Source organism: Bos taurus, chromosome 4, assembly GCF_002263795.3.
Source record: "Bos taurus isolate L1 Dominette 01449 registration number 42190680 breed Hereford chromosome 4, ARS-UCD2.0, whole genome shotgun sequence".
NCBI classification, from domain to species: Eukaryota; Metazoa; Chordata; class Mammalia; order Artiodactyla; family Bovidae; genus Bos; species Bos taurus.
In genome coordinates this window covers 10,700,986-10,716,080 of record NC_037331.1, presented here as the reverse complement: position 1 = coordinate 10,716,080, position 15,095 = coordinate 10,700,986, and the positions used below count along the sequence as shown (strand labels likewise).

General features: G+C 38.6%; 1 protein-coding gene across 1 annotated transcript in view; it reads right to left on the bottom strand.

The window, feature by feature from the left end:
- The window catches only part of VPS50 (VPS50 subunit of EARP/GARPII complex), a 132,035-nt gene that overhangs the window by 16,795 nt on the left and 100,145 nt on the right, over window positions 1–15,095 (bottom strand). The window contains 2 exon segments of the mRNA NM_001105413.2: window positions 1,941–2,021; window positions 4,958–5,079. Coding sequence (NP_001098883.1) covers window positions 1,941–2,021; window positions 4,958–5,079 — 203 coding nt within the window.

Here is a 15,095-nt window from a genome sequence, read left to right as displayed (position 1 = left end):
AGCCAAAAACAAACAAATAAATATCTTTAAAAGACAAGGTACCAAAGGAAAACTCTATTTATTAGGGAGGGGTTTGTCTCTGGTTTAACAAAAAAATGCATTCATAAAATTGACTATTACACCAATTTAGGAAAAAACGTCTCCAGTGCATCAAGAACTGGTCTGACAGGTGCTACAGATACACTGTTACCAGTAGATGGGTGACCGCTTGTCTTAAAGAACAGCTAGTCTGGCCACTGTTTACTGGACCAGGCTATTTCATTACACGCTGTACGACAGCATTAAATCCACACCTCAAGGGTCAGGTCTGGAACTGTGGCTTGACAATCATAAGCTAGTAACTAGCAGAGCTACCAGAGAACCACCAGCATGAATGACTCTAGTGGTATATCTTGGCCCATCTATCATCAGGCATTCAGCCAGAGACACGAAATAATTCAGCTGTAGGCTAAGATTTGGAAAACAAGATCTTCAGGTCAAGGTTATACTCAGTGTCAAACAAGGAGAAGCAAAATCGAAACGGATAAATGCCAATGGGGCTGAAAGTCAACGACGGATTTTACACAAAACCAAAAAAAAAGAAATTGATGACTGTGTCAAACAAGCTTTGACTCTGCAAATGAAGACCAGGATTAAGTGGACAACAAGACCAAGATAACAAGCCAGGTTAATCCAGGTGACACCAAACTCAAGGATTCAAGTTTATTCATTTACTTTATATACATATATTGAAGAGATGCTGTGTACAAAAGTAAGTGCTATGAATATGAATGTGTATTTTAAAAATAAGTGCTGGGCAAAAAGATCTCCGAATGTAAAGGGGAGTGGATGAGACAGATACAGGTTATTTCCTCTGCATAAACAGTGCTCACACGAAATATCCACACACGGCTCTCTCACTTTATTCATATCTCTGTCTGAAGAGCACTGTCCCATCACCCTGCTTCATTTTCTTCTTGGCACTTATCAGGACCTGCCACTCTTACATATTTATCTGTCTCACTGCCCCAGTAAAATGCAAGTTTCAAGAAGATGAGAATTACCTCTGTGTACTGATGACCTTTCCACTATTATAGTAATGCATGATATATAATAATTATTCCAAATAAGTACTGCTTAAAAGAATGATTACAAAAACTTCAATAAGAAGTATGCTCATAATATAGAGGTTATGCAAAAGTGATTGCTTATTTGGGCAAGTGAAGGAATAAAGATGAAAATCCATGGATGCAGAGAAAAGCACTGAAGAACACACGTCTCTGGCTACAGTGACCAAGCATAAGAAAAAAATTTTTTTCTTATGTTAAATGCTTGTATTGGCTTAAATACTATAGAGCATCAGTCCCAGTTTTGCTAACACAGCATTTTAAAACATGCATTTCATCACATGACAGTTAAGAATCAAGACTCCCTACTATATAGCCAATTAAACCCAAACGTCTCAAATGTTAAAGACATTTACAAAGTGGTCCTTAAACAATCTTTGCAACACAACTCTCTGTCATAAACAGATGCCCCATCACAAAAACCTGTCAGTTTGGGCTGGGCTTGCTCCCACCACCAGGCCCTTGCTCAGCCTCGGAACCTTAATGTGAATACCATTCCTTCTCCTTTTCCTCACTGACCCCATGCCTGCTCTTCAAAGTCGAGCATCCTCCTCTAGACATTCTCAGACATTAATTCTGAAGATAAACCTTTCTTCTCTTTGAACTTGCACTGCACACAGAACCAGTATCATATTCTTTGGGGTATACTAGCTTTCTCTCTCCATCTGGCTATAAGAAACCTCCATCTCACTTCCTACAGGCAATTAGTGGACTAGGAACAATTAGTGGACTAGGAATTAACATATGTATAGAAATACATTTACATGTAGCTGATTAGATGGCCAATTTCTATCTTAAATAACCCAAAAGAATGGATTCCAATTGATTACTTACCAGATCAATGAGGCTTTCTTGTATCCTGTTTAGAGTTGTTCTTAGTCTACTACTACTAAGACCTAGTCCTGTTGATTCCAACTGAAAAAGACAACGAAAAGCACATTAAATCACTTTGGGGAGAACCCTGCAAATGTTTTAACTTCAAATTCTTAGCGTTCAGAGGGTTTCCAAACACCAAATTACCAAAATATCAGGGAAAGAAGTCAAATCTTCACCCTCAAGGGAACAAGAGAGCTATTGACACATGTGTCACACTAACATCAATCAATCTAATGAATTTATCAGGAGAGAATTCACCAGAATTTCTTTCCCACAGATTACTACTTTCAACTACAAAGCCTAACGATTTTCATATACTTAAAGAACCCAAGGATGGGAAAGGTCACACTGACACAGAAAAAACAAAACAGAGATGACACGTATTTTCAGTATCAAGAATGAGAGAATGGATAACACTACAGATTCTTCAACATTAAAAGGATAATAAGAGAATTTTATGAATAATTTTATGCCAATAAATTTACCAAACCAGATAAAATGGACAAATTCCTTGACAAACTCATAAAAATTGACCTTAGAAGAAACAGAATATTAAGCAGTAATTGTTAAATTTAATAAAAACCTTCAAAAAGTACTAGCCCTACATAGACTCTCAGAAAATATAAAAAAGAATGTTTCCCAATTGTTTTATGAGACTAATATTACACTGATTTCTAAGCCAAAGATATCACAGAAAACCTAACTACAGACTCATAAACTTGATGGGCAGAATTTTTTTTTTTTTAATTCTTAAGAAAATATTGAGGAAAGAGAAGGGGATGACAGAGGATGAGATGAATGGATGGCATCAGCAACTCAATGGACATGAGTCTGAGCAAATTCCAGAACACAGTGAAGGACAGGGAAGCCTGGCATGCTACAGCTCATGAAATTGCAAAGAGCTGGACACAACTTAACAAACAACAACAACAAGAAAATATTACCAAATTCCTTCATGACCAAGTGGTGTTTGTCTTGGGAATATAAGACTGGTTTAATAGCCTAAAATACGACTTTGAAATTAACCAACATAATTCATCATATTAATATATTTCTTTAGGGAAGAAAGTTATGATTGCTTAGATTCAGAAACTTTATCCTTTCATGATAACACGAATTTATCCTTTCATGACTGAATTTATCCTTTCATAATCACAATCCAGAAAACCAGTAACAGAAGAGAATTTTGTCAACATTGATCATAGGACTCTATAAAATAGCTGGCATCATAATCAATGGTGAAAGGCTCAACACTTTCTATCCTGGAGAGATGAGGGAGGAGGGAACAGGACGTCAGCTCGCACCACTTTTATTTCACGTTGTGCTGGAGGTCAAACTTTTGTAATTTTTCTCCAGCATACAGATATATATATATATATATATATATGTATGAGGCCTACAGAATAAAAAATACAAGGCAAACAGACTGGAAAAGAAGAGGTAGAGCCGAATATCAGATACTTCCCTTTAAGCACTGATTTAACTCCACTCCACGAATTTTGGTATGTTGTGTTTCCATTATCATTCACTTTGAAATAGTTTCTAATTTCTCTAGTGGTTTCTTATTTAACCCAATCTTTATTTAGATGTGTGTTAATTTTGAAATATTTCAGTTTTCCCATTTTGTTATTTCTTTCTAATTTAATTATACTGACATCAGAAAATATATCCTATATGATTTCTATGGTTTTTAAACTCATTAGAACATGTTTCATGGCCCAGAAATATGGTCTATCCTGACAAATGTTCAAGCCGGAACAGAACTATTTTAACCAATATGATAGTCACAAGTCACATGTGACTAATTTAAATATAAACCAGCTAAAATCAAGTACAATGAAAAATCAGTCCCCAATCATACCAGTCACATTTAAGTGCTCAAAAGACACTGTGGCTTGTGGTTACCATATTGGGCAGTACAAATATAGAACATTTCCATTATTGCAAAACTTCTCCTGGCCAGCACTGCTCTAGAGGCACAGTCTAAGAAGATACAGTAAAACTGATTTAGAAGACTAAAAGATGCTAACAATTAGCTAAAACTCCAGAAGGGCTTTCTTCTTTAATATTTATTGAGCATTGTGTAATGAATTAGTACCTATTTTATAGTGACATGAATTCTGCAGCAACTTAAGTCTCTGATTATGTTAGTATTCTAATTTTGCAGAGTTAAGAACACAGCAAATTCAGATCCTATATTAAAAGATCATGTCTTTGATATACTTGTGATCATGGTGAAAATATGAGTATTTTGTATGATGAATATAGTCATCCATTAAAACTCACAAGTTTTTGAAAAGGTATAAAATATTGTATGTGAAAAATTAGTATTAGGATATGTTCATAAAATCCAATGCTATGCTTTTATAAAAAAAAAAAAAATCTGTCAAAAACCTAGTAATTTCCAAATATCAGATCAGTTACCTGCTTAATACTGTGCTGTTCTCCTTAGGAGTAGAAAAAGATAAAACTCAACAAGATCTTTGTAAGCACATAAAGGAGGTACAAGAAATATTAATTCTATGGCAGGCAGATGGTTCAGTTCAAAGATTTTCATATTATTTTTAAAAATATTTGCCATTATCTTCTGAAGGTACAGTGCCTGCTATGGTTGTTAGCCAGTACTTAAAATGTTTCATTTATTGTAATAAATATACACCAAGACAGATTTAAACAAAGCAAACCTGCACATTTTCACTGCCAAAATACATCAAAGTTAGACAGAGATGCTGCACTTTTTCTGCCAAAAATGTGAATAACATACAATATGTCCATTATATCAAAGCTTAAAACTAATATATTTTAAACAAGGCAACTGGGCACACAAAAGGCTGGTATCAATAATTCTGTTGCATTTTGGATGGATAATTTTCAAAATAATGTTATTTGTGTATTTTATACAGAGAGAATGAACTTTACATTTACAAAAACAAATTTTAAAAGAAACAGACTCCTCCCCCAAAAGACTGACTTACTGAATCATTCCGACCAAAAAAGGTATATATTGCATACAAGTAATAATCAAAGAGCTGAGACATGAAATGGATAACATCGAAAGCAATTGGCTTAAGAATGTTCATCATCTGCATATATTTACCTGAAAAGAAAAAAAAATAATAGCACAAAATTAAAATCTGTTAGTCTCCAATTAAGAAACCATAAAAATACTTTACCAAAATACTTTTAATGAAATATTACATTCCTTAGTCATATCAGCCATGCCTCAAGTACTCAACATTTATTTGTAGCTCATTTATTTGTAGTTAATGACTACTATACTGGACAGTGCTGATATAGAAGAGTTATACCATCTTGGAAAGTACTACAGGATGGCACTGATTAAAAAAGGAAAAAAAAAATACCTATATAAACTTCTCATGTCATTATATTTTACTGTTTGCCTTACATTTATGGAACTCCTGAACTCTTCTACAATGACTCTGTATACAAAGCCAACATAGCTCCTCATCTCTTGGAGATTCCATTTAAAACAATTTCTTCAAAAATGTTTAGGTGTAATAAGACAAAAGACAATGTATTCTGAGAAAAAGTGGGGTTCTTTTCATAAGCATATTATACACATGTAGCAAAAGTAAAAAACAAACAAACAAGAAGAAAATGTGGAAGACACTCCCCGTTCCCCCGGATCCTAGCCCTGTGAAATCTGCCATCGGAGGCCAAGAACATTTCTTTATCACCACATCAGAGCTCAACAGTCTCAAAGTGTCAATAACACGTCCTCCTCATTCCTTCCTTTGGGAGATGCCAGTGTTCCTTTCTTTTTCCTCTACACGTATGATACAGTTACATAAAAACATTTAAAACCTCAAATTTCTGCATTTATAAACTTGTTCATGTGTTTGAAAGGTGCATGGGAGATGGGCTGAATCAAATAACACCCAATAATGAGTACTGAATTGTGTTTTTTAAAGGAAATAACAGGGAAAGAAGCAGATCTATAAAAAATGCTTTTCTGCAGAAGTTGTTAAAACAGGCTATTTGCTTTATTTCCAAATGAGCATTCAGGAGCCATCTCTACTTTATGGAACTGCTATGCATTTTAAACTGGTACTATTGAGGACACCAGAATTCAAGAGAAAACATATTAACTGCAGCAGAAAAAAAATGACAAATTTACTTTAGAGTAAATGTAGAAATATCTACATCATTTCTTTATTATCTAAGAACTCAGTGTATCTGTCTTAATTTACACGAGAAATGAGTTTAAATAATGGGACGGTCAGAAAGACAAGCACACACACATATCAGAGTAAAAAAAAAACCCATCAATTTAGATTCTATTCTTACTCCTGTTTACAAGTCTTTTGTTTCAGAATTATTTTTTGTAATAATTTCACATAATCGAGATTTTTTTTTTTTAAATCTCAATTGAAAAATATTTTGAAAATACACTCATAGAACATTCTGGATCACTATGAAGACATTTCATCGACTGCAAACACATCACTATTTAAACTGCAACTATTTACCCATTAAATAATGTGATACTGTAAAGAAAAAAAAATGAAAAAGTAGATAATATTACTTTAGTCTGTAAAAGAACATTTCTAGAAGGTGAATAGTAGACAACATCTGGATTGACACATATCCAGAATACAAAGCTCCTCTCCATTCCTAATAAGATTAACCATTCTTCATATAAGTCATCTTAAGAAAGGATATAAAAATGAATTAATAGGTAAAAGCTATTTTAAATATGCATTCAGAAAAAAAAAAAAAAAAACCAGATGATCCCAACCAGTCTGAAAAAAAAGGAAACATAATCATTCAGTACATTCAACAAACACTTTTTGAAAGCTGACTATGTTCACGGTCTTGTGTTAAGACACAAGGAACTACACAGAGTCCCTGCTCTCTCACAGAGCCCCTCCATGACTTCACAGGGCCAGACACGGAAGGCAGTCACTGAGAAGCAGGCTGCCAGTATACTAACACAGAGAAGAGTAAGAAATCTGTCTTTCCAGTTCTACAGGGTCGAGTAGGCCTTTAGAGGCCTGAGGGAATGTATGCACTCCCTCAGTATTATTGAACTAAAAAAGAATTTTACAATCATTTAAATTCCTATAAAGAGAAGTGGCTGAGAAAGTAAAGGCAGGTACGTATGCTCACCAGAAAATGATAAATCTCAAAACATTCCTAGACCAGGGGTTGGCAAACCTTTCCAGTAGAGGACCAAAGACTAGATAGCTTAGGCTTTGTATGTCATTCAGTCTCTGGGGCAGATACTCAGCTCTGCTAGTCTTGGTTTCAACTATTCAACTCTCCCCTCACAGCACACAAGCAGCCATGGATGACAGGTAAACAAATGAGCATGGGTGTATTCCAATAAAACTTTATTTACAAAAACAGGCAGTCAGACTGATTTGGCCTGCAGGCTACAGTTTCCCAATCCCTGTCTGTACTAGGTGACAGAGAGTAGATGGGAGCAAGACGATGGACAAAGAGAACCACAAAGGATGTGGAAGCTGTCTGATAAGACGTGACTGCTTAGAAGCAACAGGTACTGCAAAGGAACAGGAACAAGACATGGGGCTGAGAAAGGATGGATGGACTGAAGATCTACATATGGAACAAAGTACCTGTCCACACGCCCTAGTTACTGTTCCTCATCAGCAGTTACAGTACTGTAGCCTCCCCTACCCTTATCTGTGGTTTCAGTTACCCACAGTCAACCTCACTCCTAGAACAGTAAATAGAAAATTCTGGGAATAAACAAGTCATAACTTTTAAGTCGAGTGTTGCTCTGAGCAGCATGCTGAAACCTCACGCTGTCTGGCACCATCCCTTTGACCAGCACATCCTGCCTGCTAGTCACTTAGTAGCCATCTCAGTTATCAGATCAGCTGTTGTGGTATCTCTGTGCCTGTGTTTAAGGAATTCTGATTTTACTTTAAAATGGCCCCCAAATGCAAGAGAAGTGATGCTGGCAATTCGGATCTGCCAAAGAGAAGCTGTACAGTACCTCCTTTGAGTGAAAAGGTGGACGTTCACAACTTAATAATGAAAGAAAAAAAAATCATATGCTGAGGATGCTAAGATCTGTGGTAAGATTGAATCTTCTGTGAAACCATGAAGAAGGAAAAAGAAATTTGTGCTAGTTTTCGTTGTCACACCTTGGACTGCAAAAGTTTCAACCAAAGCAATAAGTGCTTAGCTAAGATGGTAAAGGCACTGAATCTGTACAGTAAGGTACTGTGTGAGAAAGACTACATTTATATAACGTTTATTATAGCATATGTTATAATTTTTCTATTTTATTATTCGTATGGCTTTTTAATCTTTTCCTGTGCCTAGCCTAATTTATAAACTTTTTACCACAGGTATGTGTACAGAAGAAAAAACATCATCTATGTAGGGTTTGCCATGACCTATGGTTTTAGGCATCTACTGGGGATCTTTGAACATATCTCAACACATAAGGGGGGACTACTATATAGCTGCCAGAATGTCCCAGACAAAAGCAAAATAAAGCCCCCTAGGAGTTCTTTCTAAAAGAAGTAAAGAATAAACAACACACCCCCACCCCCAACACTGGCAAATTCACTTAACTGAACAAACTTAAAAAAATAAAAGAAAAGCTAAGGTTTCTAGTGTGGCTATTGGCACTACAGATTAAAATCTTTCTCATTCTGGGAATCTGGAGATCTGTCCCCATAATGTAAAGTGAGTGAGTGAGTGAGTGAATGAAGTCGCTCAGTTGTGTCCGACTCTTTACGACTCTGTGGACTGTAGCCCACCAGGCTCCTCTGTCCATGGGATTCTCCAGGCAAGAATACTGGAGTGGGTTGCCATCTACCCAGACCTGCCCTACTCTATACAAAGTTCCCAGTTAGAATACCTACTAAGGAGAAAGAGCCAGCTCCTACACAGTTCTAATTACTCAGCAGAGGACACCCACAATGGCTATCCAGGCCTTCTATTTTAGGGATAAATAACTGAAAGTCACCAGGCTCATGAGGAAAATTCAGAATGACAGTAAAAAGAAAAGCCGATGCTAGAGAAAAGAAAACAACTGAAGCTAAAGAAGAGGAAATACAGTAATTATGTAAAGCCATATAATAGGCAAACGTGGCAGGAAGAAAAAGAGTATAGAAGGGTTCTTAAGTATTTAAAGTTACTAAAAATGTGATTTTTTTTTTAAATTAAAGAAATGGGAAAAGGAAGTCTACCAGAAGGTATAGCAAAAAGACAAGAATACAGAAAAATATTGATATTAGAGAAATATGAGAGACGTAAAGGGCGAACTTAAGGGACTGAACACTTGAGTGAGGGGAAATCCAAGAAAAAGGGATTAAAGAAAATGGGGAGGCAGAAATCAAAGAAACATTCACAGCTGAGAAACACATGAACCATTAGACTGAAAGGGCAACAAACTACCCAACACGCTTAATGAAAAAGAACTCACAGAGACCCCAGAGAGGATTCTGAAACATCAGGAGGAAAAACCATAAAAGCTTTCAGACAGAAGAAATTCACCTGCAATAAAATGAATAATAGAACACCAGACATTTCAACTTTCTAAGGAAAAGTAATTCTCAGTCGACAATTCTATACACAACTAAACTGTCATTCCATGAAGAGCAGAATAAAGACGTATTTAGACTGACAAGGATTCAAAACATGTACTTCTTAGTACCTTTTTCGGAGAAATTACAATTAGTAGAAAGACAATCAGAAAGAAACCAAGAAATTGCCTCCATACTATTGAGAGGGAGCAGTAGGTGGGTGGGAGACATTTGCTTTTTACCACAGGTTCTTCTTTACTAATTAATGTGTTACTGTGAAGGCTTCCCCGGTGGCTCAGTGGTAAAGAACCTGCCTGCAGTGCAGGAGATGCGGGTTTGATCCCTGGGTTGGGAAGATCCCCTGGAGGAAGGCATGGCAGCCCACTCCAGTACTCTTGCCTGGAGAATCCCATGGACAGAGCAGCTTGGCGGGCTACCGTCCCCGGGGTCACAAAGAGTCGGACACGACTGAGCATGCATGTACACACGCCCGTGTTACCGTGAGAGGAGCCACCTTGATAAAAATACAGAAGCACGGTTCTGAAGTTAGTCAGCTGAGCTGAGAAAATGTGGTCTGTAGTTCAGATACACGGCACCCTCTCTTCCTCTCCAGAGTTCACAACAGAAGCACAGAGGCAGCATGCTTTAGGAACACAGAGGAAAGTCACCTAATAGGTAGCCCAGATAACCAAGAAAGATGTCTCCCAAATAACAAACTTCATGAAGTTCCTACTCCTGCCTCCAACCTCTACTATCACCGTGTTGACCTCTGTCCAGGAACTGACACTCCTGACATCCTCTACTAGGGCTATGAAGCATGGAGTCAAGAGCTTACCGGCTCTAGGATCAGACAACCTGTGTGACATATAAGGCATGTTATTTATCACCAGGCTTCAATTGACTGTATATTAAAAAGGTACTCTGAAGAACTCATGAGAAAATGCTTGTCAAATGTTTACATAGCGTATAATAAGAGAGCAAAATGTCTTAGCTACCTCTGCTAAATAAAATAAATATACTCATGAGGAAGGCAAAATGGGAGACATATATATATTTAGGGTATTACATGAAGAGAATCTAACCTAATCTGGAGATGAGGAAAAGCTTCACATGGGAAGCACTGTTTAAACTCTCTCACCCTTTGCAGCAACACGGATGGGTCTAGAGATGATCATTCTAAGTCAAGTCAGACAAAGACAAAAACCACATGATATCACTTATATGTGGAATCTAAAAAACGATACAAACGAACTAATTTACAAAACAGACTCACAGACATAGAAAACAAACTTATTGTTACCAAAGGGTAAGAGAGAAAAAATTGGGAATTTGGGTTTAATGGAAACACACTATTATATATAAAATAAACAACAAGGACCCACTGTACAGCACTGGGAACTATATTCGATATCTTGTAACAGTCTATAAAATGGAAAACAATCTGAAAAAGAAATATATACATATATATGTATGTGTATATATGTGCTATATATATGTATATGAAACTGAATCATTTCCTATACATCTGAAACACTGTAAATCAACTATACTTAAATTTTTTTAAAAAGCAAAAAACAAAAACCCTCTCACCTTAAATCTAGACCCTGAGTCCTGTATACTCAAGGGAAGGAGGCACACAGAGGGGCTGGAGAAGAAACCAAGCAGCAGAGTGGACAAGGACTACAATCCAGAGGAACAAGACTGGGCCTGCCTTACGAGCTCATCGTAGGGAATGCAGAGAGAGGAGTGTGAGGACCACAGGGAAGGGGACCTGGGGGATTTAGTCAGTGAGACACAGCCCCTGTGCAGAGAAGTGAATTCGAGGTAAAAAGAAAAAGAAATGCTGACAGTGTGTGTGTGTGTGTGTTAAAAAATTAAAGAGTTCTCAGTGTAAAATTTATTGAGTAGCTACAGAAGCAAAAAGCATTTGGCTGGGTGCTCTATATGCTGCAAAGATGGCAAACTTTCCTCTTCTTGTATAGGAGCTAACAATCTGATGGGGCAAAAGCAAGAACAGGATCTGAGCTGGAAGGATGTTTGTTCTCCTTAGAACAGTGCACTGAGTTGAGAGATCCTCAATGGGTATAAATAGCACATATAGGCCAACTGGAAATGCTACAAATGAGAAAGGTGAATTGGAGGTCAGGGCTTTGTTTCTACCTTGGGGTATTTTAATTTTTAACCATTTTCACACATTACTTTTTCAATTTAAAACACTCTGTGATAAAATGAAAATATCAATGTCCCACCTATAAGAATGTACCAGTGAAAAGAGATTTTTTCCCTCTGAAGTCTGTGTTTCCTCCGTCATATACACTGCCACTCTGCCACAGTCTGACTAAACGTCCCTTGTGTATGTATCCCGGTAATGTTAAATCCTGTGCATGGGTTGGTGTGTATTCTTTCCAGCTGCTAAGGTAATAATTTTGTTGTAAGGTCTGCAGGTTTTATAAGCATAGGTTTTGGCACCCTATCCTCTGCCCCTCAGACTTAACCATAGCTGCTCACATGAGAGTTGCCTCCAGTAGAGAAAATGGTGGATAACAAAGCTACTTCAGTGATGAGATATACACCTTAAAATTTCTCTGCCTGTCTGCAAGAAATTCTCAGCCTGACAGGATTTTCTCTTTTCACAAGCAAGCATTCTGGTTGGTCCCCTGTACTTGTGAAGGACCCCAAGCCTTTCCAATAGATTTAGGCACCACCCGCATGTGTGTGTGTGTAGGACTGGGGAGCCTCGTTACACTCTTTTTGTCTACTCTCTCCTAAATATCTGCCAAATAAACACTACTTAAAAAGGACACTTTGTATACGCCTTTAATGTTCTCAAATGTGCTTCCCAACCACTGAGAATGAGTTCCTTCATCTTCCCAGGCACCAAAAATTAATCTAGCTTATTTACACAACTGTACTGGCTTTGTAAGAAGAGACATTAGCTTTGCCAGTATTACCTTCAAGTATTTCTATGCAATAACAACAGGGGATGGAGTACTGTTATTTACTAGTCGGAGACCCCTCAGTGAGTGGTTCCCTTAAAGTTCTACTTTATGCTGCTGCTGCTGCTGCTGCTAAGTCGCTTCAGTCGTGTCCGACTCTGTGCGACCCCATAGACGGCAGCCCACCAGGCTTCCCCATCCCTGGGATTCTCCAGGCAAGAACAGTGGAGTGGGTTGCCATTTCCTCCTCCAATGCATGAAAGTGAAAAGTCAAAGTGAAGTCGCTCAGTTGTGTCCAACTCCTAGCGACCCCATGGACTGCCATGGGATTTTCCAGGCAAGAGTACCGGAGTGGGGTACCATTGCCTTCTCCGTCTACTTTATGAATATGTACAAAATGAAGATATAGACACCCCAGGCAGAGAGAAAGTGGTAGGCATGAGTCTACTGAGGAATAGCGGCAGCACCTAATCCCAGCCCTAAATGAAAAGACATGAGAGTCAGATGGTCATCCTATGCACTGTGCCCTAATGACAACTCTAGTAAAAGATCCAGTGGGAAGAAGACTGAAATTACGATGGTCAGATTCCCTGAATAAGTCCTATTCAGGACTGCTCAGGTTTAACACACCTGCTATACTAAAGAGCCACAGAATGAAGTTTTTCTGTTTCTATAAAGCCACTGTTCAAAAACAATGTCCTCTGTGTTGGTCAGTGATCCTTATGGAAGAATTTGTTGTTATTGTCTTCTGAATTTAGTTCCAGCAGCACACTTCTATCATTATCATATCCCTTTCTTAGAATAATGAGAAAAACAGAATGTGTTGTTCCTTCTGATTTGTCTGCATTCCAGGTGGTGCTAGTGGTAAAGAACCTGCCTGCCAATGCAGGGGATGTAAGAGACTCAAGCTCAATCCCTGGGTGAGGAAGATCCCCTGGAGGAAGGCCTGGCAACCCACTCCAGTATTCTTGCCTGGAGAATCCCATGGACAGAGGAGCCTGGTGGGGTCCATAGGGTCGCAGAATCGGACATGACTGAAGCGACTTAACATGAACACAGTTGAATAAAACATGACTTTCCCCTCCTCAATTTTGTTGTGGCTTCCTATTTGCTTTGACTGAATATATGTCTTTTAGGGTAGAAGGCAACAATGATGACCGCTAGTCCTTTGTGAACTAGGTAAGGAGATAACTTACCTTAAATGTGGTTAAGTTACCATTTAATGTGGTTGACTGTATTATTTTCCCCAACTATCTGTTCTTTCCCACCTCCACTCCCTGGAAGAGGATTATGCATCCTTGTCCACCGCCCTGGACTGGCAGTTCCTTCCTGCGACAGAAGTTCACTTCTCTACCACGGGTCAAGCCTGACTTGCTACGACCAGTGACATGTTACAGGAAGTCAGGGCAGCACATCAGAGTGGCAGCTTTAAGAGTCATAATATGGCTCAGCTCTTGTTCTCCCCATATCCCAGATCAGTGCTACTTTTTCAGCCTGCATCGCAGAATGAAGACACACATGGGGCAGAACTAAGAGGCTCAGGAGTCAATATGCATCGTGATAAATCATAAGGCCACTGATGTTTTAGGGTGTTTTGTTACTTCCACATAACTGAGCACAAACTGACTTCATTCAACTACATCTCAAGCAGTGGTCCAGACACTGTAATCTACAGTGAGTACAGAGGACTGATAAGGATGACAAGGACTTTGGAATATCCAACAATGAGGACCATATAAGGGAACTAAGCACTGCTACTGCTGCTATTGCTAAGTCACGTCAGTCATGTCTGACTCTGTGCAACCCCAAAGATGGCAGCCCAACAGGCTCCCCCATCCCTGGGATTCTCCAGGCAAGAACACTGGAGTGGGCTGCCATTTCCTTCTCCAATGCAGGAAAGTGAAAAGTGAAAGGGAAGTCGCTCAGTCATGTCCGACTCTTCCCAACCCCATGGACTGCAGCCTACCAGGCTCCTCTACCCATGGGATTTTCCAGGCAAGAGTACTGGAGTGGGGTGCCATCGCCTTCTCCGAGGAACTAAGCACACTGACTCTGAAGAATGGACTGGGGAAAGGGAAGCAAAAGGAAAGGAAGGACACTATAGCTACCACCACATATCAGAAAAGTGACCACATGGGAAAAAAGGAGAAAAAAAGTATAGACTTAAACTCTTTTTGCTTTTAAGGGCATATCTAAGACCAAGAGGTAGAATTAGACAGTTATTGTGGTTTACTATGAAGGAGAGATTTCTACCAATTATATCAGTCTAAGACCAGAATGAGGAGTCTTGCAAACTAATAATGGTTTCAGCAATAGCAAGACATGAAACAGAGACTACTAGATGGCCAACATATATTAGATGCAGTAGAGAAAGACATCCTCATTTTATGGGAAATTATACAAGATCCCATGGACGGAAGAGCCTGGTAGGCTGCAGTCCATGGGATCGCTGAGTCGGACACGACTGAGCGACTTCACTTTCACTTTTCACTTTCATGCATTGGAGAAGGAAATGGCAACCCACTCCAGTGTTCTTGCCTGGAGAATCCCAGGGACAGAGGAGCCTGGTGGGCTGCCGTCTATGGGGTCGCACAGAGTCTGACATGACTGAAGCGACTTAGCAGCAGCAGCAGCATACAAGATCATCTCCT